Raw genomic sequence first — 27,221 nt, forward strand, 5'->3', positions numbered from 1 at the left:
ATGCATGGTGTGCTAGCGCACAGAGATTGACATTTGACCTGTGTCTTTGAATGCCCAGCAAATGTGACCAGATAAGTACAAGACTTAAGGCCTGATTACAGAAAGTGAGTTTGTCGAATAATATAGTGAACAAGGTTTGGGCAACAGGAGGGACAAACTCAAGCTGGACAGCCTATACATATAAAGCCAGCAAATAAAAATCCAGAAAAAGTGAGTTGCAATCCACAAAGTCAGTGGTCAGCATTGGGCCAAATGCATTCCCAGGGAAGCTTTCAGAGTGCCCAGAAGAAGTCGTGAGCAAACAGACAGCTATGCTGTCTGGTAGGCTTTGACCTAAAAAGGAGATATTCTGACTCCACAGATAATAACTGAGCTCCAAGGGGTCAATTGACAAAGATATTTGTAACAGTTGTGAAACTACATATATAGTAAAAGTCATGCATTTTGTTTGTTATTTATTTTTGAGATACAAAAGCCCCTTAGCAGTTTTTTGTTCTTAACAGAGGAAATATATCAATAGCGTGTACTAACCCTTTTCTCAAAATAGTGGTAGCAAAATTCATGTAATTTGCTTTTGCCTTATAATGCAAGATTTTAGGACAAGTAAGCAAAATTGTGTGTAATTTCACGAAATGCAACTCCATCATTTAATACTATTTTGACCGCAAATGCATCCTTGAATCCATTTTTGACGCAAGGGCACATTTCAAGCTCAAGAAAATGCATGGAAAACACAAATTCTGAGAACACGAGACGTTCGTGTTCTGATTGTTCATGTTGTTCTTATGCACTCGTTCTATAATGTTGCCACACATGGTGGCATGATTACACAACGTGGCCTAGTGGCATAATTTAAGGAGGTTTGCGTTCTTGAAACTACGCGCTTTATGCCGCCATAATTGAAATTTCGCAGAAGGCTTCATCTATACTCCAGTTTCACATGGGAGTATTTAATGATTTTTCATACTCTATTTACACACATACTCAAAGCATTTGCATTAGTTTTGAGTGTGTAAATCAGGTTAGGAATTTATTTTTGAAATATCGGAAGCCTGGGCGAACAAAATTCCAGATGTATATTGGTCACATTTCTCCATAAAAACGAATGCATTCACCGTGATGTTTTTTAGGCACTGTATCTTTGAGGATATTCATTAGAATGAATTGAATTTTCAAGAAGAGGGGGAGGCCTCAGCAATCGCTAGTATATTTATAAATCACTCGGTGAGGAGGCCAATTCCTCCCGCGGCTCTAGCTCATTACCCTGTACAGTAAAGTAACTAAACGAGGTGTTTCAAAAGGACCCCTGCTTACAGACCTCTTCCTATTTTCTTCCACTCATTTCCCCCGGCAAAAACGCCTTCCTCCAATACACTTAAATGGAATCTCTTGCCCTGACTTTTCCTTACCCTCCAAATCATTTTTACCCTCCATGGATCTCAATGGGACCACCCTCCAAACCACACACCTCCACCCTTCGTGGATATTCACAGGGTTGCGAGGAATGACTTAGGTAGTCAAAAACATTTATGATTTGGACCCTGGGATCATTTGGAAGTGGCGGGGGCAAAGAGAAGAACAAACAACCCCTTGACATTTCACAAGAACACTAATAAAATCTCCTCAAAAAGCCCTCCTGTGATTCTTTCAGATATTCCCTATTTTAGATTGTTGCTTGGAAATCAGTACCACACATGCCCTACAATGCAACGCACGCCGAATGTGTACTCCCGTTCTCACCTCCCCTTAGGAGTTTTAAAAACGACACTTACTTGGGTATGTCTTATAAAAGTCGTTGTCGATATCGGTGAGGTTGTTTTTATGTGCATATATTCCCCACGTCGCATCGGTAAATTTATCGTATCGAACAAAGATCCCGAAGAGAATGATCATGGCCAGCTGCCAGATGAAGCAGACGAGCGGCAGCCGCCAGCGCATGTTCGTGTTCCTCAGCATCGCAGCTCTATCTGTTGCTGCAGCTGCTCAACTGCAAACCTAACAGGCTCAGCTGAACTTGCTAAAGATCGAGAACATCAAAGTTTGCTCGGGACAAATGCCTGGATTTTCTTCTTGCAAACAAAGGCAGTTGTGACAGGATAACGCAGACAGGTGCAGTTCTTTCCATGTACCAGCCTCCTTCACCCTATATAGGTTGGTACCTTTAGGGGGTGTGACTTCTGGTGGTGTCATTTACCTTCAAGTCCCACACCCTCCCCCCTTCTGAGGGGTGGAGTTTCTGAATTAAAAACATGTTACTTTGTTTTCTGGTCATATGATAACAGTCGCCACTATTGCAGTGAAAATGGAAATGTTCTCAGCAGAGTATTTTGCATTGCATACTTCAAGTGAACCGTGTAAAAAAGAGCTCAAATCAGCAGCTGTAGGAAGTTGTAGTAGTGGTTGTTTAACAATATTTTTTAAAGACATTAAGTGCGGTTTCTAGACAAGAGATCAACATTTCCAACATAAATTCTTGAGCTCAGAAGTATATATGAAAACGACAGTAAATGTGATGCTATGCTTATGTGATGCGCTGCTCGTGTGATTATGCTCTTATGCTATGTTATGTTGTCATGTTTTGTTTGAGTTGTCATGTTATTTTGTGCTATGTTGTTATTCAATGCTACGTTAGATTTTGTTATATGTTGCCATGTTATGTGTTGTGCTGTCTGTCATATGTGTTGTTATGTTATGTTGTCATGTTATGTTGTGTGTTATGTGATGTTATGATGTGTCAACCTTTTAGCAGTTGAGCTACCAGGCCAAGCCTTGCACTGGCGAAGCCAGCTAGGACTTTTGTTTTTGTGAATATGTTGTATTGCATTTCGTATAGGCACAGCATTCGTTCAATGTATCATCATTGAAGACAACGGCTAGTCCACATCCAGCCTCTAAGTCTGCTAATGGTGAGTATAGTAAGAAACTCCGTTTCAGACTAGTGCCATCCCATTCGGTCAACACACAATCGACTGGGCAGCACAGCACTGCATAGAGATCGAAGTTTAACATGAGCATGGCGAACAAGCAACATGAAAACCATCAACCCACTCCTAAACGAACCCAGTTCCCTCCCCCTCCCACCCTTGGTTCCCGTGTGGTTTAAAACGCTGTATAAAAGGGAGGTAATGGAAGTTTCAAAGTGGGTGCTAGGGCATCAGGGAAGTTTATTTTACCCATTGTGCATGTTCCTGGAGGCAGACTCACGGCCCCACCAGTCAATTGGAATGTGGGAAGGCGGGGGTCCAAACACGCGTGGCCGGGATCTCCCGGTTCAGAGAGGGGGCGTCAGGCCCACATAAAGTATCCTCCTCCCTCATTGCTTCCTTCAGATTGTCCCAAGGGACCCTCTGCCCGTTTCAGTATTTCTGAGGAGGGCGCCGTCCTCATATTCCTCACAGTCAAGGAGATCCGCCTTCCACCGCTCCTCTTGGGGGGCCATAGATGTCTTCCATTGGATCATTATGCAGCGTTTAGCCAAAATCAGTGCTAAATCAATGAAAACTAGATGTCAGCTTCTTCTTGGCTGTGCGGGTGTACAGCCCTAGTACACATGCCATAGGAGATAAATCTATAATGTGGTTGGTGACATAGTTCAGGATTTAAAGCATCTCAGTCCAATAGGGAGTTAGGCGTGATCACCCCACAGATGTACATCACCGGAACCTGTGGACCACGTCTGGGGCATGTATGTGAAACATGTGGAAAAAAGGTTTTAAGTCTACAGGGCGTGACTTATGCATGGTGAATATTGTAATAGTTGATCAATTTAAACTGAGCATTTCAGGAGACCTTCGGGATCGCTTCTAGAATTTGTGTCCATTCCCCATCGGAGATGGGAGTTGTCCAGTTTGCTTCCCATTTATCTTTGAGCGGGGTAAGCGGGTGGGTCAGGTCGGCTCTTAGTGCTTGATATAGCCCCAATACAACTCTTTGTGTGTTCGCAGCTGAGCACAGAAACTGTTAGCCTCGTTGCATCAGGGGTTCTGCACCCACCTCTCTCAGTGCTTCTGGATAACCGCCATCACAGAGCCATGCAGTAAAAACTGCCCCGACTGGAAATCGGATTCCCCCCTCAACTCTTCGAAGGGTAGGCATTTGCCATTACAAAACAGAGTAACAACAGTTTCGACCCCCCCTTTCCATCAATCCCTGTAGTCCCCTCAAATCGCGCTGTGCTGGAGTGTAGTTAAGAATTCTAAGGAAGTGTTGGGGGATACAGAGCAGTTGTATATGTCTTCTGCGGGGACCTAGCCCAGCAATGCCTGATTGCCTTCCTTTCGCTGCGGCTTCCTACATTGGTTTACCTTTGGACTAGGAGAAGAGCAATCAGTAGGTCTAAAGCTGAGGTGTTGGGCGAAGCCACTGCCGCCATCCCAGTCCACACATCCTGTAGCCAACATTTCCAGATACCATTGCAGCGGGCAGCCAAATAGTATGTTTCAAAGTCTGTTGGCCCAATCCTCCATCTGTCACTAAGTGGAGTCAGTTAGTTAGTGCCACCGTCGTCTGCCTCTACCCCAAATCAATTCCTTTTCCTGAAACTTGCTTTGAGGGACAACTACTGGCACCATTGCAAAGTACTGCAAAAGGCGTAGTAGGGCTATCCTTTTAGCGACCGCTATCTGACCAACAACCATGATTGGGAGGGTTTTCTAAAGAGCCACAGTGGCTCATGAGGCTGTGATGGCTGCACCGATATTTCCCTCTAGAATGTCAAGGCTGTCTTAGTAAATAAGAACCCCCAGGTATTTTATCAATGTCAACTCCCAGATCATTCCGAGTGTGTCAGAAATGCCATCAGGGGTGGCCCTAATGGGAAGCATGCTAGTTGTGAGCCAAATTATGGAAACAATGAGCAGATGCACCACCTTCCCATGATCCATTTTCTTGTCCTTAAGGAAAAGCAGAATATTATCGGCATACAGGGAGATATATTTAGTGACGCCTCTGATACGTAATTTTGCTCTTCACACCAGTGGTTCAACTCCTAATGCAAACAATAGTGGGACAGGGTACAACCCTTTCTGGTACCCCTTTTCACCTGATATTATTCAGAGATCGCTTGGCCGATCTGGACTCAGTGGTTGAGTATGATAGTCGCATCCACTTAATGAATCGCAGTCTCAGCCCCATTTGGAGCAAAAATCTCAAATTACACTATCAAAAGCCTTTTCGATGTCTATTGATAGGAACAATGCCTCGCAATGATGGTTGAATTGTCCAATAAAATAGTTAATAGTCTCTGTTTACTAATTGCCATGCTACTGCCTGGTATAAACCCATACTGATCAGGGTGGATTAGTCTCTGTGTATGTGACAGAAGCCTTGTGGCTAGGATGCCGCAGAGTATCCGATAATCGCTGTTTAGCATCAATAATGGCCTATGACCAGTCACATTTGTGGGGGATGGTTCCCTGGTTTAAGTAGGGGAACTATCAGTGCTTTGTTTCATCAAGTGTGGGCGGGAATGGCCTTTTCACACCACTTGGGAGAGAGACACAAGCTGGCGGGTGCAAGGGAATTGATATATGTGCATAGAACTCAACCAGGAGACCATAAGTTTCTGGCACTTTCCCATGTACATCTTCTTTATCCCTGCTCTAACTTCCTTCTTCCACCGTTATATCAGCTCTAACTCATCTGCTTCATCAGGCATGAGGCGGTGTAGAGGCAACTCTCTATTGAAGTGCTCACTCTGTCTCTTCCGCTATTAGAATACAGCTTAGTGTAATGCCTTACAAAGGCTTCATTTATCTCGTCTTGTTCATAGGTCTGTTTCAAGTTTCAGAATTTGCGAGCATGTGCTTGGGTCATGTATGCCTTATAATCAAAGCAGCGGAAGCATTCAAAGTGTTTTGCCAACTTCCTTTCGCGCCTCGCAACTCTTGTTGCAGCTCCAGTTTCCCTGACCTGTCTCACTCCGTGAGTCTACTGGTGCCAATTTCTGCCAATAGCATCTGGCAGACCCCAACTGATACCTATAATCATTGTGTCCATAGTGACACCTTGAAAACCTCCAATTCCTATAACACTGAGGTAGTAGTGCCTTCATTGACAGTAACAATAAGGACCCACAGGACAGAAACCCATAAACTTGCATTTGCAATGCAATAGGTCTCGCATTTTAGCAAGTTTAAGTTATTGGCACTGTAAATTACAATGCCTTTTATTTATGCTTTAAAAACATAAATAAAAGGAATTGTCATTTACAATGCTAATAGCTCAAATTCGTGTAAATGTGAGACCTGTTGCATTGCTTGTTTTCACTCTCTAAGATGGCCCCTAAGCCCCGACCCTTCATGCGAAGCAGGGAGGGTGCCAATAGAGGAGGTGAGTGCAGACTGCTGAGGGGAGGAAGTGGGCAGCGAAGAAGCCGAAGCTGCTCCTGGTTCAGTGCAGTGTCCCTGAAGCGGGCACCGCGATTATTATGAAAGTTTATTTTAAAAAAAAGAGTGCGGAGTCCCTGAAGCGGGCGCCGCTGTTATTACTAAAGTTAATAAAAAAATGAAACCGAGCTCGGGGTCCCTGAGCTGCGCTCAGTATTACATTTAAAAAATAAAATAAAAAAATAAACAGAGTGCGGTGTCCTTGAAGCGAGCGCCGCACTCAGCATCAAAGTTAATAAAAAGGTTTTTTAACTGAGCACGGTGTCCCTATTTCTCACCCTACAGCTCTATCTTTATATCCTCTATCTTCACTCTCTCATTAATCCCAAACCTCATACCACGATCCCCAAAATAACCCTTTCTAAACTCTTCCCATTTCTACCCCTCCTTGCATCATCTCATACCTCTTTTACTATTCCGATCCCCCAAACCAAGCCTCTCTCAACCCTTCCCTCTGACTGTTCCCCTCCACCTCCCTTTTACTCATCCCAAGCCTCCTACTTCTATGAGCTCCAAATCAAACAAACAAAAATTCAAAATCTTTCCCTCTTCTAGTCCTCTACTACCCTTTCCAATCCAAATAACAGACTAACATGTCCACCACTCAAATTACTTTCGTATTTCACTATACTACTTCACCACTAAACCGTTATGGGTTCCGGAGTAACGTGCTACTCACTGATAAAGTGCTGCAACACCCATCAGGGGTAGCAAGCGCTATATAAATACAAAACTTTTTCCCCTCTATCCCTCCACTATCCTTCTTAATCCAAATAACAGACTAACATATCCACCACTCAAGTTAATTTCGTATTTCACCATACTAATTCACCACTAATCCTTTATGGGTTCCGGAGTAGCGCGCTATTCACCGAAAAAAGGGATTTGACACCTTGTCAGGGGTATTAAGTGCTATATAAATACATTTACAATACAATACATGTCCTAATAAAGCAGCCTTTTGCTCTCACTTGTTCTGGTTTACTTCACCAGTCCCATCGAATGGTAGTGTGGATCAGATGTGTGGGAGGCTGGTTGAGAGAAGGGTATCTACAGACCACATCTTTATGTTTACTGTTAGATTTGGGGGTCTCTAGTTGGCATAGGTAGGTACCTGTGACACATAGGGAACCTTGCATCTAGTCAGGGTAAGGAGGTACACTCCTAAAATAACCTCTGCTCACCCCCTTGGTAGCTTGGCACGAGCAGACAGGCTTATCACAGAGGCAGTGTGTAAAGCATTTGTGAACACATACAGTAATCAAGGGATGTATGTCATTACAACGTACACTTTTACAACGCATGCACTTACAACGCATTTTTTACAACGCACAATCCATTACAACGCATGACATTACAACGCATGACACTACAACGCATTTTTAAAAACTACCTTTACAACGCATTCCATTACAACGCATACTACCATTACAACGCATACCATTACAACGCATAATATTAAATTGCATTTAAGGTAAGTATTAGATAGTATAGGGGTAAAAATTACTTTTCTAACTCCAGGGGGTGCAACAGTAGGGTAAGTGTTGGATAGTATAGGGGTAAAAATTACTATTCTAACTCCAGGGGGTGCAACAGTAGGGAAAGTGTTGGATAGTACAGGGGTTACAATTACTATTCTAACTCCAGGGGGTGCAACAGTAGGGTAAGTGTTGGATAGTATAGGGGTTAAAATTACTATTCTAACTCCAGGGGGTGCAACAGTAGGGTAAGTGTTGGATAGTATAGGGGTAAAAAATACTATTCTAACTCCAGGGGGTGCAACAGTAGGGTAAGTGTTGGATAGTATAGGGGTAAAAATTACTATTCTAACTCCAGGGGGTGCAACAGTAGGGTAAGTGTTGGATAGTATAGGGGTAAAAATTACTATTCTAACTCCAGGGGGTGCAACAGTAGGGTAAGTGTTGGATAGTATAGGGGTAAAAATTACTATTCTAACTCCAGGGGGTGCAACAGTAGGGTAAGTGTTGGATAGTATAGGGGTAAAAATTACTATTCTAACTCCAGGGGGTGCAACAGTAGGGTAAGTGTTGGATAGTATAGGGGTAAAAATTACTATTCTAACTCCAGGGGGTGCAACAGTAGAGTAAGTGTTGGATAGTATAGGGGTAAAAATTACTATTCTAACTCCAGGGGGTACAACAGTAGGGTAAGTGTTGGATAGTATAGGGGTAAAAATTACTATTCTAACTCCAGGGGGTACAACAGTAGGGTAAGTGTTGGATAGTATAGGGGTAAAAATTACTATTCTAACTCCAGGGGGTGCAACAGTAGGGTAAGTGTTGGATAGTGTAGTGTAATATTATGCGTTGTAATGGTATGCGTTGTAATGGTAGTATGCGTTGTAATGGAATGCGTTGTAAAGGTAGTTTTTAAAAATGCGTTGTAGTGTCATGCGTTGTAATGTCATGCGTTGTAATGGATTGTGCGTTGTAAAAAATGCGTTGTAAGTGTAGTGCGTTGTAAAAGTTGCGTTGTAAAGGTTGTTCCCCGTAATCAAGTGACAACACTACAGATGGACACCACACACGTTTTATATAAAAAATAAGTATTCTTTACATAGACTTATCACAAGACCACAAACGACAAAAATTGTAGAATTAGCTTAGTTCTCTTAAGATGGTAAATGCGACACTCAGAGTTCAATGTACCTTAAGATGCGTAATGCAAGACAACGAAAGTATTGCAAGGACAGTGATGCGGTGAAGATTTGGTGCAAAGAAACAAAGATGGCGCTTTCTTCTTGATGCAACACTCTTCCTGGTGATGCGGTGGTGTCTGCTGCGACGTCGATCCTCTCCCCTGGCGAAGATCCGCAACGGACACTGCCAGCATTGTGGAGGGAAGGCACAGCCCTATTCAGGTCCCAGGAGCGACTCCTCCCACCCATCTAGATGCAGATCTCTCTATTCAGCCCTGTGCTGACTCACCCTGTCTCCTGGAATTCCCCAGCCCCTGTCACTCAAACTCCAGACAAGGAATACACAGCCTAACAGAGGCAAGTTTGGATGGTTAGACAAGAAAATACCTACTTTCTAAAAGTGGTATTTTCAAACACAGAATGTGTTAAACCAACATCACTAAAAGAAGTATTTTATCATTCTGAGTTCAGGCATACTAAACTCGAATTTCCACCATGTCAGTTAGGATTATAAGCTGTAATAATCAAACTGCCCATTCTGGCCAATGGATAACAGGTAGCCTTGCAATAGTGAAAAACGAAAATGGCTGTAATTCACTATTAGGACATGCCGCACACACCAGGGCATGTCCTACCTTATACTTACAATGCGCCCTGCCATTGGGCCTACCATAGGGGTGTCTGATATGAAGAAAAGGGAAGGTTTAGGGACTGGCAAGTGGGTGCACTTGCTCAGTCAGCATGGCAGTACCAGACTGCACACAGGCTCTGCAATGGCAGACCTGAGACACACGTTTACAGGCTGCTTCTGTGGGTAATTACAAACCGCATCTAGGAATTATCCCCGCATGGACGACAGAACCTGTATCTCCAAGAATAGGGGTATTGTCAAACAGGGAGGACGCTCCATTCATTGCCGGTCCTCGAACAGGTCTCAAGTGTACCTGCTTTAAATTGGAAGAAAAGGAACAACATGCGGGCCATAGTATAAACGCCACGAAAAAGATCACGATAAACGGACAACAGTAGCTGGGCCAATTGAACAGATAAAGAACAGTGTCCTATTTCCCTGACAAGCCGTAGCTGTATTACACAAGCCTAACGATTGCATATAGGTGAAGAAGGAAGGTGGAACATTAATTCCCGTTACACAAGAAGTGTCGCCCAATCATCCGCAGTGGGCTGTATCAATAAGGAACAAAGAGTAAAATATACTCAGCGGAAATTTATAAATCAACACTGAACGAGAGAAAAACATCGATTACTGGTCTTGACAAAGATAGCGGCATAAATTTAGCCCATCGAAACGCGTCGACGCATAGAACAAATACAATCCAAAGAAACGGATATCCACTTGATAGGATAAATGGTTTAAGATCTCACAAGTGTTTAATCCCCAGATCTGTCTTAGATTGGATGTATAGTTTATGACAAAGTGTAGTGTCTTCTTCATGTTGTATTCTCTCTGTTATGCGGGCTCATAATAGGGTTGTGTATTTTATCATTTGACTTGTTTATGGTAAATTTGCAATTTTGTCTTAGGCTTTTTTTGTATTTGCGAGTCATTATATGTTGTATGTGATTAGACTCAGGGTGTTGATTAGAACAGGAAATCAATATCAAGTGATGTTTTTAAATGTGATGAAATACATGTTTCTTATAAAATAAATGTACATGGCCTTTTTAATTTGATTGTGTGTATAGTGACTATCTTTGTAAATCTACATTGCTTTAATATATTTGTGTTCAAGGGACTGCTAGTTGTTACTTGGAAGAGTACCCTATTCCCTTGAATCTCACAAGGGGTCTCTCTCTATTTTTAAACAAATGCTTCTGTGGGTGGCACAACCAGTGCTGCAAGCCCACCAGCAGCATTTGGTTAACAAGCCCTGGGCACTCCTGGTGCACTGAACTAGGGTCTGACAGGTAATCCAAACTAGCCAATCATGGAATCACTAATCCATACATCAATTTACCATAGGGAGAGCATATGCACTTTAGCACTGATCAGCAGTGGTAAAGTGCCCAGAGTCATAAAACAGCCAACAACAGGTCAGAAAATATGGCCCTGAGAACCTGAGACTTCAGCAGGAGGCACACTCTTTTCCAAGCCCTTGGAGATCCTTCACAGGTTGAATAAAGTGCACACAAAGTCCTTTCTCCTTTCTTTGGCAGTCAGGCAACCACTGCAGGCCAATCCCCCAAGCAGCACTTCAGCTTAGGTATAGTCTCTCCTCAGTTTCTTCAGGTTCCACTCCTCAGCAAAGGTTTCTTCTTGTTTCCCAAAGTGATCTAAAGTTCTTGGGTTTGGGTCCCAATATTTATACCCAGTTTCTCTTTGTTCTCTGAAGGCAGAGGGGCCTTTGCCTAGTCCAAACCAGTTCTGGTCAGTCCTGGAGCACTTTGTTGACAAGACTCCGTCTTTCATTTCAGAGTGCAGGGCAGAGACATCAGACGCACCACAGGGGGTGGAGCCAGCATTGTGGAGGGAAGGCACAGCCCTATTCAGGTCCCAGGTGCAACTCCTCCCACCCATCTAGATGCAGATCTCTCTATTCAGCCCTGTGCTGACTCACCCTGTATCCTGGAACTCCCCAGCCCCTGTCACTTAAACTCTAGACAAGGAATACACAGCCTAGCAGAGGCAGGTTTGGATGGTTAGACAAGAAAATACCTACTTTCTAAAAGTGGTATTTTCAAACACAGAATGTTAAAACCAACTTCACTAAAAGATTTATTATATCATTCTGAATTCAGGCATACTAAACTCGAATTTCTACCATGTTCCCTGAGTCAGTTAGGAATATAAGCTGTAATAATCAAACTGCCCATTCTGGCCTATAGGGAACAGGTAGCCTAGCAATAGTGAAAAAATGAAAATGGCTGTAATTCACTATTAAGACATGCCACACACACCAGGGCATGTCCTACCTTATACTTACAATGCACCCTGCCCTTGGGCCTACCATAGGGGTATCTGATATGAAGAAAAGGGATGGTTTAGGGACTGGCAAGTGGGTGCACTTGCCCACTCAGCATGGCAGTACCAGGCTGCACACAGGCTCTGCAATGGCAGACCTGAGGCACATGTTTACAGGCTGTTTCTGTGGGTGGCACAACCAGTGCTAGAAGCCCACCAGCAACATTTGGTTAACAAGCTCAGGTCACTCCTGGTGCACTGCACTAGGGTCTGACAGGTAAACCAAACTAGCCAATTATGGGATCACCAATCTATACATCAATTTACCATAGGGAGAGCATATGCACTTTAGCACTGATGAGCAGTGGTAAAGTGCCCAGAATCATAAAACAGCCAACAACAGGTCAGAAAAAATACAGGAGGAAGGCAAAACGTTCAGGGATCACCCTGTAAAAAGGGCAAATCCAACATTTACTATATAGACATTACAAAAATGCGACATTACCGCAATGTAAAAAGGAACAAGTAGAACTATAAGACTGCGGCATCCTTATGGAGGAAAGTGTGCTCAAGTAGCTATACGTGTTCTGGTAACTGTTTCACAAATAGTGCACCATTACACAAGAAGGTTTTATATAGCTAGTGGTGGATTGCGATTCAAGGTGCTGGAAATGTGCAGCATTAACGTAAAAAAACACGTTTCTCCGCTTGGATGGATGATTTCACAATACAGTCTGCAGCGGGTGCATTAGCCATGCGAGGTATCTTGTAGACACCACCAGACAAGTTAAGAGCACGTTATTAACATCAGGCGTGATTCTTCACACCTAAAGTAATCCCCATCATCGCCTCAATCACTTCTGCACCAAGCAGCTGAATATTGACTCGGGGTGGAACAAAGTAAGACGACTGAGGAGAAGAAACCATGTGTGACTGAATGCAAACCCTCTTACAGACTTAGCAACACATCCCCCAAAACCTTTGATAACACACCCTACATCTGGCAACAAGGCGGCAGGTGTTCAGTGATGTATGCATATTTGCATCCGCCCACAACCAAACTGACGTGCATTTTAACTCCAGACTTGTAATGTTAGTCCTCTCACACACCGGCCACAGGGGGCAGGGGCTTCATAGATAACTGCACCGGCTGCATAAAAACTCCAGTTGGCATACACTGTTTGCATTTAGTTGTGTTACAAATATCCCCCACCCACAGCCAAGTGCCTCCTTGCCTCCCAGCTGTCCCTCCCTAGGGCCCTTTTCCAGACGCTTGAGGGTCACGTGTTAATTGCCTGTGCTGCAGAACGTGCCATGCTGTGTTTGAGAGACCCGTGCATACCTTGTTTGTCTGCCTGGCCTGAGTAGCTGTAGCTTTTGTACAACGCAACAGGCGCAGGGTCAGTCATGCACATCACAATCTGTGTGACGTCTATTACACAAACAAAACAAAAAACAATTCACTGAAGGCAATCCACTGAAGGAGTTTTGTGTTAGAAACCCTACCACCTACGTTTCCCCGGAGGATATGAATTATTCGGTTAGTGACATGTTGAACACATCTCTGTACAGCTTTTTTGTCACTAATACTCTTGAAAGCATGTCATAACTTTAAATGGTGTGTTTTATATTTAACCAGGTCAATGACACTTCTTACCACCCACTCTTTGGCGATTAGGTCTGATGACTTCATAAGAAAAACATCCGGTAGAAACCATTTGTAACTGTCCAAAGGAAAATGCAAAAACTACTCATTTCACTAACAATATTTTGGGCGCAGAACCTTCTCCGCCACAACAATAAAACTAAAGTAACACTGAGGACGCGCAAAACAGACAACTTCAGTCCTTCTGCTGGCTGAGCCTGTGCACTTGTGTATGGAAGTTGTTACACTGGAGGAAAACGCACCAAAAACGTGGATAGCCAAGAAATGTTAACAAGCATTTGCAATGTATTAGGACTCGCATTTATGCGAGACCTATTGCATTGGAAACGGGGTGAGAAGGCATGAATGGGAGAGGGGGGGCCGAGAAGTCACGGACTGCGGGAGGGGGCAGGGGGGTAGACAGGGAAGAAAATAGTGTTCGGAATAAAGGGGCCAGTAGCCATGGAAGGATACAAAAAAGGACATGGCCATCATGAAGAGGGACTAACAAGCCTAAAACAAATCGGAAGGCAGCATTTAGGACCTAAGCCAAAGAAAAAGATGGGCGGAGGGTGGGCGGAGCTTCCACTAAGCTTCCACGCTATACTGAATACTGCATGCCTCGCAAAGCGAGCAGCGCATGCGCTGCGACGATAGGCTTGACCTAAACAGCATGAAATACGAAAACTAATTTCAAATAATTGGATACATAACATGGACAATGAAACTGTAATTAATACAGAACATGCTAAGGACGCTATGATGAACCGAACACTTTGGTACACATGTACAAATGAGGCATTCAGGTTTTTGGACATACTTTCTAATTTTGAGTCCTTGCATAGAGTAGATAGAAGGAAATATCCTCAGAGAATGTCTGCATTATCTCAGTTGACAGACTATCTCACAGCAAAGAATGCTGGCAATCCTGAAACAGTAAAACGAACTTGAGAACGCTCTCTTCACCATCTTTTCAATCACATGTGTTATTTATGACCTTTTTGCATTATGCACAAATTTAAGCACACATCCCCAGGCTACCCATGTTCTAAGAACAAACCACACACTTATAGCCGATGTCCACATTCATATAGCTAAAATCTGTTCCAAGTTGTGAGAGTACCCATTTCATTGTATGAAGGCATATGCTTTGATGTTCTAGGCCCTCATGTCCAGAACATTCCACCCATTAATCTCTGTGCAGGACCCAATTTATCATATTACTAATAATGATTGCCGTTGTGTTTTATTCTGTGCATAATTTGGTTGTGTGCATCCATAAAAATTAAAACACAAAGCTACATAAAAAGCAACTTTTATGTCTTTAGAGAAAAGACCTGTTTATATTTTACATATTGCACAACGTTTAGGACAGCAAATTTGAGAAGACTGGAAATAGGCATTAATATCCCCAGATTTAATTCACATATTAATATGTAATGTATAACATCCAGTGACATTCATTGGAAATGTATAACTGTGCCCCTGAATTATCAGATCGAAATGCGTTCATGTTAAAATATCCAAAGATGACACCTAGAGTAGCACAAGAGATATGTATTAATTCCTGGGAAAAAGTAATTTGTTTTATTGCTATATAAAAACAAAATGGGTTCCATAAAGCATTAAATTGATATCATAAGATGGACATCAAGGAGACTTTAGTCACCCTTTGCAAATTTTGAAAGATGATCCCAGACCTAATGCATCAAGCCACTGATTCCAACCATGGTAGCTAATGGAAACTATGGACTATGGGCCTGCCTAATTCATTTCCTGAAGTCAGCCCCACATGCTTTAAGAAAAAGTGAGAGCGGAATCTATGAAAATGCTTTTTTCCATTACCTTGTTGTATGTAGGCCTGGGCTAAAATTCCGTTCCGCTCGCGGAAATTGCGATAATTTGACATTTTCGTGTTCCGAAAGAGCGCGAAAATGTCAAAATTTCCGCAATCTGCATTTTACCGGAAATTTTTTGCTTGCTCGCGCTGTAAAATAATACATTCTCACGTGCGCGCGATCGCCTTACCTGAATCCCCGCGTTCGCCGACAAGTTTTCCCGATCCGGTCGCGTTCTCCAGGAGATGTTGGATTGTTGGTAGCCATTTGCGCTGTCTCGTGACAGTTCGCGCCCGCAGTAACGTAATTCGTCACGCGATCACGTCTTTCTTCTCGCGATCATGCACCGCGAGACAAGTGAAAACAAGAGTGCCGCGCCCGCGAGCAACCGCATGGGTAAGTTGGCGAGCCGCGACCACGCAGAAAATACCGTGAATGGGCGGGAAAAAAACTTCCGCATCTTCGCAATATTTCCGCGTGTTTGCGGAGATTTTTAACATTTTCGCGATAATTTGTGAAAGTGAATTTCGCAAATTCCGCCCACCCCTAGTTGTATGTTGCTGTAAATGTCCTTAATGCCATGGATATGCCCATGTTCACGGTGCCACCATAAGCAAGCTATACTTTGTTCCTGAGCCATCAGTAGTCCAAAACCAGCCTGCGTTTGCTTATGTGACTGTCTGGTTGGGGCCAGATAAGGCAGTTCTTCAGACTGGATTGCTCCTATTGAAGCAGAACACGACTTAATTACAAATCAAAGACCTCTGTCTAAATGGGTATAGCAGGTGGAAAACAATGGGTTAAAATGTGGCTTGAGTGATCATCAGTGGCTTAGATTAATTCAAGCAGTCCTTCCATCACCTTGCTGGTTACAGTAGATGTCTTAAGGGTTGCTGGTATGCCCAGACATGGGTCTTAAGGAATCAAGCCATTCCTCACTGATGAGGTCTGAGGCTGAAAATGATCTTTAAAAGCTTTTATTCTTGTCTGGAGGAGAACTGGGCATTCGAGAGGGACTGTTCATATTGGAGCATGACCAAGGCTGATTTGAATATGGCAGGCCTATGTATAGCGTGACAAAGTTTGAAAAAAATCATTGTAGTATGGCACTTATTGATTACCAGTCACTAAGTTTAATTCAAGCAACCTTTCATCACGTTGTTGTTGGTTTCTGTAGGGCTGTGATCACTTTGTTTGCTTGCAGTGATAATTCGACCTTGCAAAGGTTCTATTCGATTGGTGTAAGCTACTGCATGGGTGCATATTTGGCGAGTAAGATGGATGGTTATGGTAGGCATCTACTAGAAGCACTGATGTGGTGAGTGAGGACTAGAGCTCATTGCTCTTGCATGTATGCATGCTTGTGTCATGCAGATGAGTGAGAAAGATGGAGCAGTGCTTAAATAAAGATATACTGCTGCTTCCTCAGTCCATTGATATGATGGAGTACATATCAAGGTGTTGCAAGTTTATGGATGATGTCACAGTGAATTTCAAACTTGTCGTCATGTTTATTCTTCCAGAATGGAATGTGATCTGCCAGATTATTCATTTGTTCCAGATCATGGAAGTCTTCCCAGATAAGGCAGCGCAATCTCACTAAAGCTTCCAGAACTTGACTATATTAAGTTGGAGTGCTGTCTTTGATCTTTCATCTGAGGGTCTTTTTTTGCGCAGTAGTTTCTAATCCTAATAGCTGTGTGTAATGTGGAGGGTTATGGAGGGAGTTCATCTGGCTCCTTGAATCTAGGGTAGCACTTGTAACATGGGGTGTTGCGCTTCTAAGATCAGCAGTAGAGGAACAGTGCTAAATTTGAGCTGGTGGGTTCCAGGGGTCGGCACCGGCACTTAATTGTCAACACCAGCACTTGTGAGAGCCTGCCACAAGGTGGCAGTGTCTCAGATGACCACAACAACAGTCAATTTTTAATTCAATATACATTAAAAATTGCTATTTCATGCGGCCCGAGGCATTCTTATAGCTTTGGGGGCCTGGAATAGTCTGAATTGTTGCACTTGTAGGAGTGCGACGGTTAGTAGTTTTGTTGTTACTATCACTTGTAGCATGCCAGGGGCAATGTGTGGTGCAAGCTGCAGTGGTCTCCTGACTAAAGCCCTGGAACGTATTCATTTACAAATTAAGCACTGTAGAGGAAGAACCTGGACACTAAGGGCCCGATTATGAGCTTGGGGGTGTGGGAGCGGACTGCCATGCTGGCGACCCGCACCCACACTGCCAAACCCGTGTGTGCACCACCTGCCAGATTACGAGTTTACTCATGCCTGGTGGGCTTTTTTGAGCGGTCCCACAGTGGTGCTTCTGAAAATGGGCACCGCAATGGGAACAGCAAAAACAGTTCCTACACGGCATGGACTGTAAAGTTCATGCTGTGCCAGAACTGGGGTGCATGCACACAGGGGGGCACATGTTGTGCTCCCCTGCATGCATCCCCATGGATATGGGCAAAGGCCACCTTTGTTTCAGGACCGCCAGCCTTTTAATGGAGTAAAGACCTTTAATGCACCGCTGGTGGTCTTGAATCTCATAATATGCATGGCTGTGCCACAGCGGCACCACCAGCATATTGCTGAGCCCTTGACCGCCACGGCACCACCAGGGAACATTGGTTTCCTGGCGGTTGCAGCGGTGCAATGGCGATCTGGCGTCCAAAGTTGTAATTGGGCAGTCAGACCGCCGGTGTGGCAGTGAGTGGACCACCACCGCCGCACCTCCATAAGTTTTGCGGTCCTCGGACCACCAGACTCATAATTAGGCCCCGAGTTTTAGATCCACTGGAGCTAACAAAGGAAGAAGGCAAGTGCCACCAATAAGATAAAGATAACCTAGTCTATCCAAAAGATTACTTGTGATGGGGTTACCTGGATTTTTTGAAAGTGGAATATGAGCCAGATGATTATAAGAGTGTGAAATGAACATTTCAAAGCTTTGTTGACCCGAGAACTAAGATTAACTTTGGAGCCAAATAGATGTAGCCTCTAAAATCACATCTATGTTGAGACAGATAAAGGCTCTTTTTCAAAATAATTAATCATTTAAAAACCCCTCCTGTATTAATTCAGAAGTTACTGCTTCTTGGGAACAAAGTTGAATCATTTCCTTTTTTACATTTTAAACAGCTGACATTCAAAGTACATTGACAAACAACGATTATGTGTATCATCTCATGGCTACTCTGTATGAAGCCTAGAGCTTTGACACTATCAGACTCAAATTATTTGTTTTTAATCAGTTAATACTGACACTATCTTGCTTCTCATAAATATCTTGTGCCAAACCTGCTTGCCAGTTAACACCCTTTGGCGCATACAAAAATAGAAAGATGGCTTATGGTGTAAGGTTTGCACATCCAATGGGTGGTCACAGTATGGGATTACAATATGATGTAGTAGCAAAGACTGTCCATATGGTGGTGCTCCCTTGGTAAAGTCTCCCTGCCACCACGGGTGAGATATTCATACTGGAGCAAAACCCAGCACAGTGAGCTTAAGAGAGGATGGTTCATAAGAACAGAAGCCAGCCCCAACAATTTAGATAAAGCACACAGTCCAATGAAGTATTCGCAGCAAATAAAGATGATTTTTATTCTTCACATTTTTATCCTCCAAATCTTCGAATTATGTGCAAAACATCTAAGAAGCGGCAGGCAACTCGTGTTTCATCTGAAAGTCTTTTTCAAGGCTGTAAAACAATCCGAAGTCGAAGGTCCGTATGTCCTCAGTTTAAATAAGAGGCACAAAGTCTGCGCCAATCCGAATTGTGTGCATCTTTGGTACCATCTTCTCTGCTTGTCCTCGGAACGGAATTTGCTGTCTTTTAGCTCACTCACGGACACACTTTGTTAGTATATAATTGACCTCACATTATGCTCCTGATGCTCTAAACGTTCAACCCTTGTTAGATTTGGGGGTCTCTAGTTGGCAGAGGTAAGTACCTTTGACCAAGTAAGGGCCCTTGTGTCTAGTCATGGTAAGGGGGTACACTCCTAAAATAACCCCTGCTCACCCCCTTGGTAGCTTGGCACGAGCAGACAGGCTTATCTCAGAGGCAGTGTGTAAAGCATATGTGAACACATACAGTAACCAAGTGACAACACTACAGATGGACACCACACAAGTTGTATATTAAAAATAAGTATTCTTTATATAGACTTATCACAGGACCACAAATGACAAAAATCCACAATACTGTACTTAAAATGGTAGAATTAGCTTAGTTCTCTTTAGATGTTAAAATGCGACACTTTGAGTACAATGTACCTTAAGATGCGTAACGCTACACAACAAAAGTGTTGTAGGGAAGGTGATGCATAGGTTCCTTACACGCAAAAACGGTGTAGCGTCGGGTCCCTATTGCTGCATAGGGGATGTGTCGGTTCTTCTTTGCGAGGGGAGGTGATGTGTCGGTTTCTTACTGCGCTTCCGTGGCAATGCGACATGCAATGCCGTGATGCGATGAAGATCCGGTGCATTGGAACAAAGATGGCGTCTTTTTCTTAATGTGACACAATGCAGACCGCGACAGGCCCTGCGACACGCTTCTCGGTGATGCGGCGGCATCTGATGCAACGTCGATCCTTTTCCCCGGTGATGAGAGCTGCTTCGACAACAATGCGAGCCGCGACAGGCCCTGCGACACGCTTCCCGGTGATGCGGTGGTGTCTGATGCGACGTCGATCCTCTTCTCTGGCGATGCGAGGCGCTTTGGTGGCCCTGCGATGACTCAACAATTCTTCTCGGCCGCGACAGGCCCTGCAACACGCTTCCCGGTGATGCAGTGGCATCTGCTGCGACGTCGATCCTCTTCTCCGGCGATGTGAGGCGCTATCTCGTTGGGAAGCGACAGCGGCAGTTCGGCGACATGCTTCTTGCTTGTGAGTCGCGCTTCCAGCTCCTTGCGACACGCAGTCCCTCAGAAAGCCTTGCAAAACCGCAGGCACTTTCAAAGAACTCTTGGGGAGCTGGTTGGTGAAGTCTGTTGTCCCTGAGACTTCAGCAGGAGGCAAGCTCTTTTCTAAAGCCCTTGGAGATCCTTCACAAGTTGATTAAAAGTATACACAAAGTTCCTTTCTCCACTCTTGGGCAGTCAGGCAACCACTGCAGGCCAATTCCTCAAGCTTAGGGATAATCTCTCCTCTGTCTCTCTGGTTCCTCTCCTCAGCAAAGGTTTCTTCTTGTTTCCCAAAGTGATCTAAAGTTCTTGGGTTTGGGTCCCAATATTTATACTCAGTTTCTCTTTGTTCTCTGAAGGCAGAGAGGCCTTTGCCTAGTCCAAACCAGTCCTGGTCAGTCCTGGAGCACTCTGTTTACAAGACTCCTTCTTTCCTTTCAGAGAGCAGGGCAGAGACATCAGACGCACCACAGGAGGTGGAGCCAGCATTGTGGAGGGAAGGCACAGCCCTATTCAGGTCCCAGGTGCAACTCCTCCCACCCATCTGCATGCAGATCTCTCTATTCAGTCCTGTGCTGACTCACCCTGTCTCCTGTAATCCCCCAGCCGCTGTCACTCAAACTCCAGACAAGGAATACACAACCTAGCAGAGGCAGGCTTGGATGGTTAGACAAGAAAATACCTACTTTCTAAAAGTGGTATTTTCAAACACAGAATGTTAAATCCAACTTCACTAAAATATGTATATTATCATTCTGACTTCAGGCATACTAAACTCAAATTTCTACCTAGTTCCCTGAGTCAGTTAGGATTATAGGATGTAATAATCAAACTGCCCATTCTGGCCTATGGGGAACAGGTAGCCTTGCAATAGTGAAAAACGAAAATGGCTGTAATTCACTATTAGGACATGCCACACACACACCAGGGCATGTCCTACCTTATACTTACAATGCACCCTGCCCTTGGGCCTACCATAGGGGTGACTAATATGCAGAAAAGGGAAGGTTTAGGGACTGGCAAGTGGGTGCACTTGCCTAGTCAGCATGGCAGTACCAGACTGCACACAGGCTCTGCAATGGCAAGCCTTAGACACACTTTAACAGGCTGCTTCAGTGGGTGGCACAACCAGTGCTGTAAGCCCACCAGCAGCATTTGGATTACCAGCCCTGGGCACTCCTGGTGCACTGTACTAGGGTCTGACAAGTAAACCAAATCAGCCAATCATGGAATCACTAATCCATACATCAATTTACCATAGGGAGCACTTGCACTGTGGCACTGGACAGCAGTGGCACAGTGCCCAAAGCATCTAACACCAGCAAAAACGCGAGCCAACAGCAAAAAATGGGAGGGAGACCCACGCCAAGGTACCAGGTCTAACAACCCTATTCTGAAAAAAATCAACAATGGACTCTAAACTTCTCAACCAGCGTTAGTCTTGCTGCGACTATGCCCTAGCTAGCCAAGGTGCTGGAGAAAATGGCAGTGGAGCACCTTTAGGAATTTATCAAGACTGAGGCCACATCAGCTAGATATCAGTCTAGCTAATATCCCAGACATGGAGCAGAAATGATCTGGAATGATATTATTGGCAGGGTCGGACAATATTCTATTTTCTGATGATTCCTCACTCAACAGCCTTCAATACCAAACACCAGGACCCACTATCGGGCCATCTGCAATCAGTCCACCTTTGAATGTTGTTGCTCCATTTTAAGAAGCAGGAAACAGCAAGGAAAGGTGGAGGATTTTAATACTTGTTGCCTATATACTCCTCAGCTCTGCCAGCTCTACTTGGTTCAGTCTTGACGCAGCCTTTGCAAGAAAAGGTTTTGATTAAGTCTTCTGATGAGAATTAAATATGAGCGTGGATGCAGTTTGGGACAGTAGTCAAAAGGCCCTTTTTAACTTGCACCTAAGCATGCACTTTCATTTATTCCTCTCAACCAATGTTATATGGTCAAAGGAGCTTTGATCAACTCTATGGTCGGCTATGAAATTTAACTGCATGCCTTCTTCCAAGTAACAGTTGAGTCACTTTCAGGATGGGTTGATTGGAGGTCTCTGTGTTCTTATTTCAGTTGGTCTCTCATTTGTTGCTTGAATGGCAGAGGGTTATTCTCAACTCCAATAGCGTACACCAAGGTATCTTGCGCAGAGGATTGTATGCTACACTCCCACCACCCAGAGGACCATATTCTGAATCAGTCTCAGCTTTAAGTTACGTGGTGACATTTACGTTTGCCTGCTGTAGTCTAAGAATCCTTGGACTTTATCCTTCTTATCATGCTTTTAGACAAGCATTAAAAGCCATAATGTTCTGCTAAATTCTCCTGTTGATGTTTGAGTGTACATCTGTTGCAATACACCTGAGTTCTGTTTAGGTCTGACTGACAACAACTTTAGTTGTCTGGAAGACCTCGTGTCCACATTACACAACACAAGACATAGACACAGAACACGCACAACACACAAAATAGGTGAATGGGAAAAGGTGTGGCGCCGTGGCCAGGGCGACTGACTCCGGAATCTGGGGATCACGGTTCGATCCCCGGCACCGGCGGCAGATTAGCCCAGCACCATGTGACTCTGGGCAATAGCTTGCTTAATCTTCCCTTCGGCCCCCAGCTCCTAGAGACCGTTACGGGTGATTGTTCGCGCTTTACAAATGTGGATTATTATTATTATTATAAAATAAGTAAGAAAGCTCCATACTCATGTATATACATATACAGACAGAAATGGGCTTTGGGTCAGCCCACTTTACCAATTAGTTCACATGTGCAAGCCCTCTTAAAGCATTGGGTCTCTGGGCTGTCCACGATGTTTTGTAACCATCCCATGGGATAACATAAACTTTTACACTTTTGTGATATGTCTTTTAAAAATGTACTGCTACAGAAAGTCTGCTACAGATGCACCTTCCCGCTCCATACCTTTGGTCCTACCTCCATATTTATCTCTGCTACCATCAGTAAGCCTCTTGTGATGGCTCCTGCTTCCCCTGCAAGCTTCACTGAACCCCTGGGTGCTGAAATCATTCCCTTTTATGAATATTCCAACCTGACAGTCAGAAATGTGTGTTGTGTGAATTCAACAATGTGCATGCCTGGTGGCAATGTTAAAATTCCTGGCCGAACATTAAAATCTAGACAGGATGTGCCCACATCTCTCCCGGCTGGATGTGCGATCACTGAAGGTAATAATAGTGGGGTGTCTCAGAGGGTGACCATTACCACATCTACAAGGACCAAATGATGTGATTAAAAGGGTCATTTCTTTCTCATTACAGAGTAAATTCCTCTTTTTGCATGATCACTTGCATTTATTGTACTAATGTTGCTGATTTTTGGACTCTGCAGACTGGGTGGGACTCAGTTAACTAGGCCCCAGTGCACATGCTCTGACTTAAAATATGTTGAAATTGGCTATACTCCTATTTGACATATTTAACTTACCTGGAAAGTCCCTAGCATGTGGTACATTTGTAATGATTATTTAATTAAAGGTACTTTAATAAGTCACCTTTATCTTGCATAATTCTCTAGGAGCCCATTTAAATTAGCTTCAAACTGTCACCCATGAGCTGGAAGAGCTCCTCGATGAGATGTGAGTTGCTCCAAAAGCTGAGACAAAGGTCTTGGGTGTGGATAGGTGTTCTGTTCCTCTGACATGATGACCACCTGGGCAATGCCCAGGAACTTAATTAATTTCAAAGAGGCCAACTCTGTCACAGGGAGGTGTAGCTAACATGTAGGCCTGCCTCCGCGCCCCCCCCCCAGCCAGGCAGACAGCTGTCCCGGTGGGAGAGGTCCTGCCCCCAGAAATGGTTTTGAGTGACCACAGAGGAGGGCCTCATTTCCATTGGCACACCTTTAATGTGGGTACAGGAGCTCTGCACAGTGGAAGAAAGGTTCAGCTGTCTTAGTTTTAGGCAGAGAGAGGCTGTGTGGGATTGTTTGCAGTAGGGCATATTGGAACTAGATAGGGTTACCCATAGGAACGTTTCCTATATTAGTTGGAGAGAGGTTAGGAACCACCTCCACCCAACTCCACCTCCATATCCACCCACAAGCTAGTGCCAGGCATAAATGAGGCACCCCTGGGAAACTTCTTCAGAACAATACTGGACCTACTGTTGAGACCTACGAAGAGACCTTAAAGGCTAGACCTGATTCCACTTGTACACATTTGCCTGGCCTCCTTACAAGCTAGAGTGATGCAAAAGCTCCAAGATGCCCACTCTCCTGAAATACCCCAGCTGACCAGTTTCAATGGAACCTGCCCTAAAACCTACTAGTTGCTTTTGATGGAGTGAGTATAGGAAACTGGCTCTCTGTACAGAGTATTAAAATGAAGTACACTCTATAGAGAGGCTGGGAAATCCCCAATATGCACATGTATAAGTAAATAATACTAACTCTCGTTTTGTGGTAGTGAGGGCGAGCAGTTAGGCTTATCAGAAGGTGGTGCTAAGCATTTGTTGTACAATGAATGAGACAGTGAATGAGATACACTCAAGAATAAATCCGAGACCAATTTGTAAAAATATCGATTTTTATATAATTTTCAAGACAAAGAACACAGTTCTAAGGTAAGTACTTTCGGAGATATGATTTTGCAAAGTTTGATAAATATATCACTTCTATGTGCAATTACGTACCATAGAAATTCAGGCAATGCTTTCACAACATTCACCTTTTCATTTTAAGTCGATGTTAGGGCCAATTCCAAGATTCCAGCAGGAGAAGTTCGGGAGTATCCCGGATCTGTCGGGAGCAGAGTGCTGAGGTCTTGGAAGCTGGTTCACAAAGACGAAGATGTCCACTTTCAAATGCACTGCACAGAGGGACTTACAGGTAAGCTGTCTCCTTAGAAAGAGGAGGTCACAAGGGCCTGGGGACCACAATAGCAGAGCTAGTTGGTTGGTGCTGAGGCCTGGTGCAGAGTCAACAGATCAGAAGGGCGTCGTATGTCTTCAGGTCCTCGCGGTCAGATAAGGGCAACTACGAGAGGCGATCTCGGTAAGACTGGGCCACTCAGGAAGTGGCTCTCAGCTGTCGCAATATCCCTCAATGGGTGCTTGCTTCTGGTGCTGTGGTAGTCTGGAGTTGCCTCTTCTTCTCATTAGTTGCCGTTGGGGGTCTTGCACACGAGAATTGGTATGCTACGGCTCCGGTAGGTCCAGGTGTCTCCAAACTTGGTGGGGAGACAGATCTAAACCTTGGAGCTGTTGTACTTTCTCTTGCTTTGGTGCTGTGTCAAGGTCATCGGGGAGCAGCAAGTTGACAAACCGGACTTTACAGGATCGATGCCTGTGGTATGCAGGGAAGAAATACCTTCACTCCAAGGTAGCTTCTCAGCAATCTCTTGAAGGCTGGAAGTGCTCCGGGGTTCTTGAAGTCCTCTCAGGTTTTAAGACGACAACACAGCAGCAATTGTTGAGTCGTGGGAGCAGCAGGCATGGTTTGGTGCCTTTTTGTTTTGCAACAGTGCTTCAGTTCTCGTTCAGGCAGCTCAAGACCTGGCTGTACGAGCAATAACCCCCTCCCCCCCAGCGCCTTGAGACCCTTACGGGTGAGTAGCGCGCTTTATAAATGCCAATGATTGATTGATTGATTCATTGTCCTGGTCTTCACTTGTCCATTGAATCTGATGTTCAGGTCTCAGGGTAACACCTAAATACTGAATTTTGGGGCATTGTAGTGGAGACAGGTAGTAGTTAATGGGCTACTTACCTTTAGAGTATCTACAACCACTAGTGACTACTTTCTGAGGGAGAAGGCACTACGGTAGCCCTGATAGGATGTTTTCCCACCATCCCAAGATGGTGGAATTTCAGTAGAGGGCTTTGTAGGAGAGTAGGGTCTGCAATCCTATGATCACCCAGATTTTTTGCTTTTGCTTCATTGGTTTACGACTTTCCCTGGCTGTGGGCCTACCAATCAGACCCACAGCCTAGCTGTTCTCTCTCGAGATTAACACAATTGTACATTAGGTGCATCCACTAATTGGAACTGGGCCGCCTTATCAGTCCCTGTATCAGCATACCACAGGTATCCAGGGCATCGGTGTACCCAGGGCCTACCAGGGGCTGCAGCATGTATTATGCCACCCCTGGATGGCCACCCAAATCTGACACAACTGGCTGCACGACAGCTGGGGCAAGGTGGTGTAATCACCCGTTGCTGTAGGTGTAGTATTCCTATACCTAACCCTAAAATGGACACATGGATTCCTATCAGTCACTCCTATGGCAGGCCTTATCAATCCTGAAGGCAGAGTGCTGGGAATCATGTGAGATGGCGCTCTGGCGCGAGCTGAGCCCGTCGACGGCTTGCGGAACCAAGTCCTAATAGCTGTTCCATGGTGACGCGTGCCATCTACCTTAAAGTGCATTATAATCCTCGCGGTTATTTGCTAACTTTGGCATCGCATCACCCAAACATGTCGAGTAAGGTGTCATACGAATTGGAATACGAACCCCTCGCCAATTCTGGCGACGGGGTTAGCATTCCACCCTTCTAGAGGGACACGACATGGAAGTAACCTTGAACCCCGGTTAAAGTTGACTCAAGCCTCAGCATCACAAAATGGATGCTGCCACCAGACACAAGTCTGACCTCCTGCTGCTGGGAGACCTTCCAGCGAGGGGAGCTTGGGCAAAGGGTCTCCTGTCGAGGGCGGTGTTAGCACCATCCCAGACAGGGTTTGTGTATCCCAGGTTGGCAGGGCTGAAAGGAAGGTGATTGCAAGTGGCACCCCGGTGCTCACTGTGCATAGCCCGGCTCAAACCAGTTTCGGGGGCACCCCAGCCCCTGAGCTGGGGCGAAGCCGGACAAAGGATAAGGGTGTAACCAC

General features: G+C 44.5%; 1 protein-coding gene across 2 annotated transcripts in view; it reads right to left on the reverse strand.

Moving 5' to 3' along the window:
- RHCG (Rh family C glycoprotein) overlaps positions 1-27,221 on the reverse strand; it is a 339,386-nt gene that overhangs the window by 252,857 nt on the left and 59,308 nt on the right. The window contains exon 1 of one of the 2 annotated variants that reach the window (XM_085644446.1): positions 1,773-2,130. The exons of the other annotated variant lie outside the window; for it this stretch is intronic. Coding sequence (XP_085500572.1) covers positions 1,773-1,956 — 184 coding nt within the window. The 5' untranslated portion in view covers positions 1,957-2,130. Of the gene's footprint in view, positions 1-1,772; positions 2,131-27,221 lie in introns of those variants that run through there. 2 annotated transcript variants of the gene reach the window in all.

Source organism: Triturus cristatus, chromosome 3_1 (assembly GCF_964204655.1).
Source record: "Triturus cristatus chromosome 3_1, aTriCri1.1, whole genome shotgun sequence".
Lineage (NCBI taxonomy): Eukaryota > Metazoa > Chordata > Amphibia > Caudata > Salamandridae > Triturus > Triturus cristatus.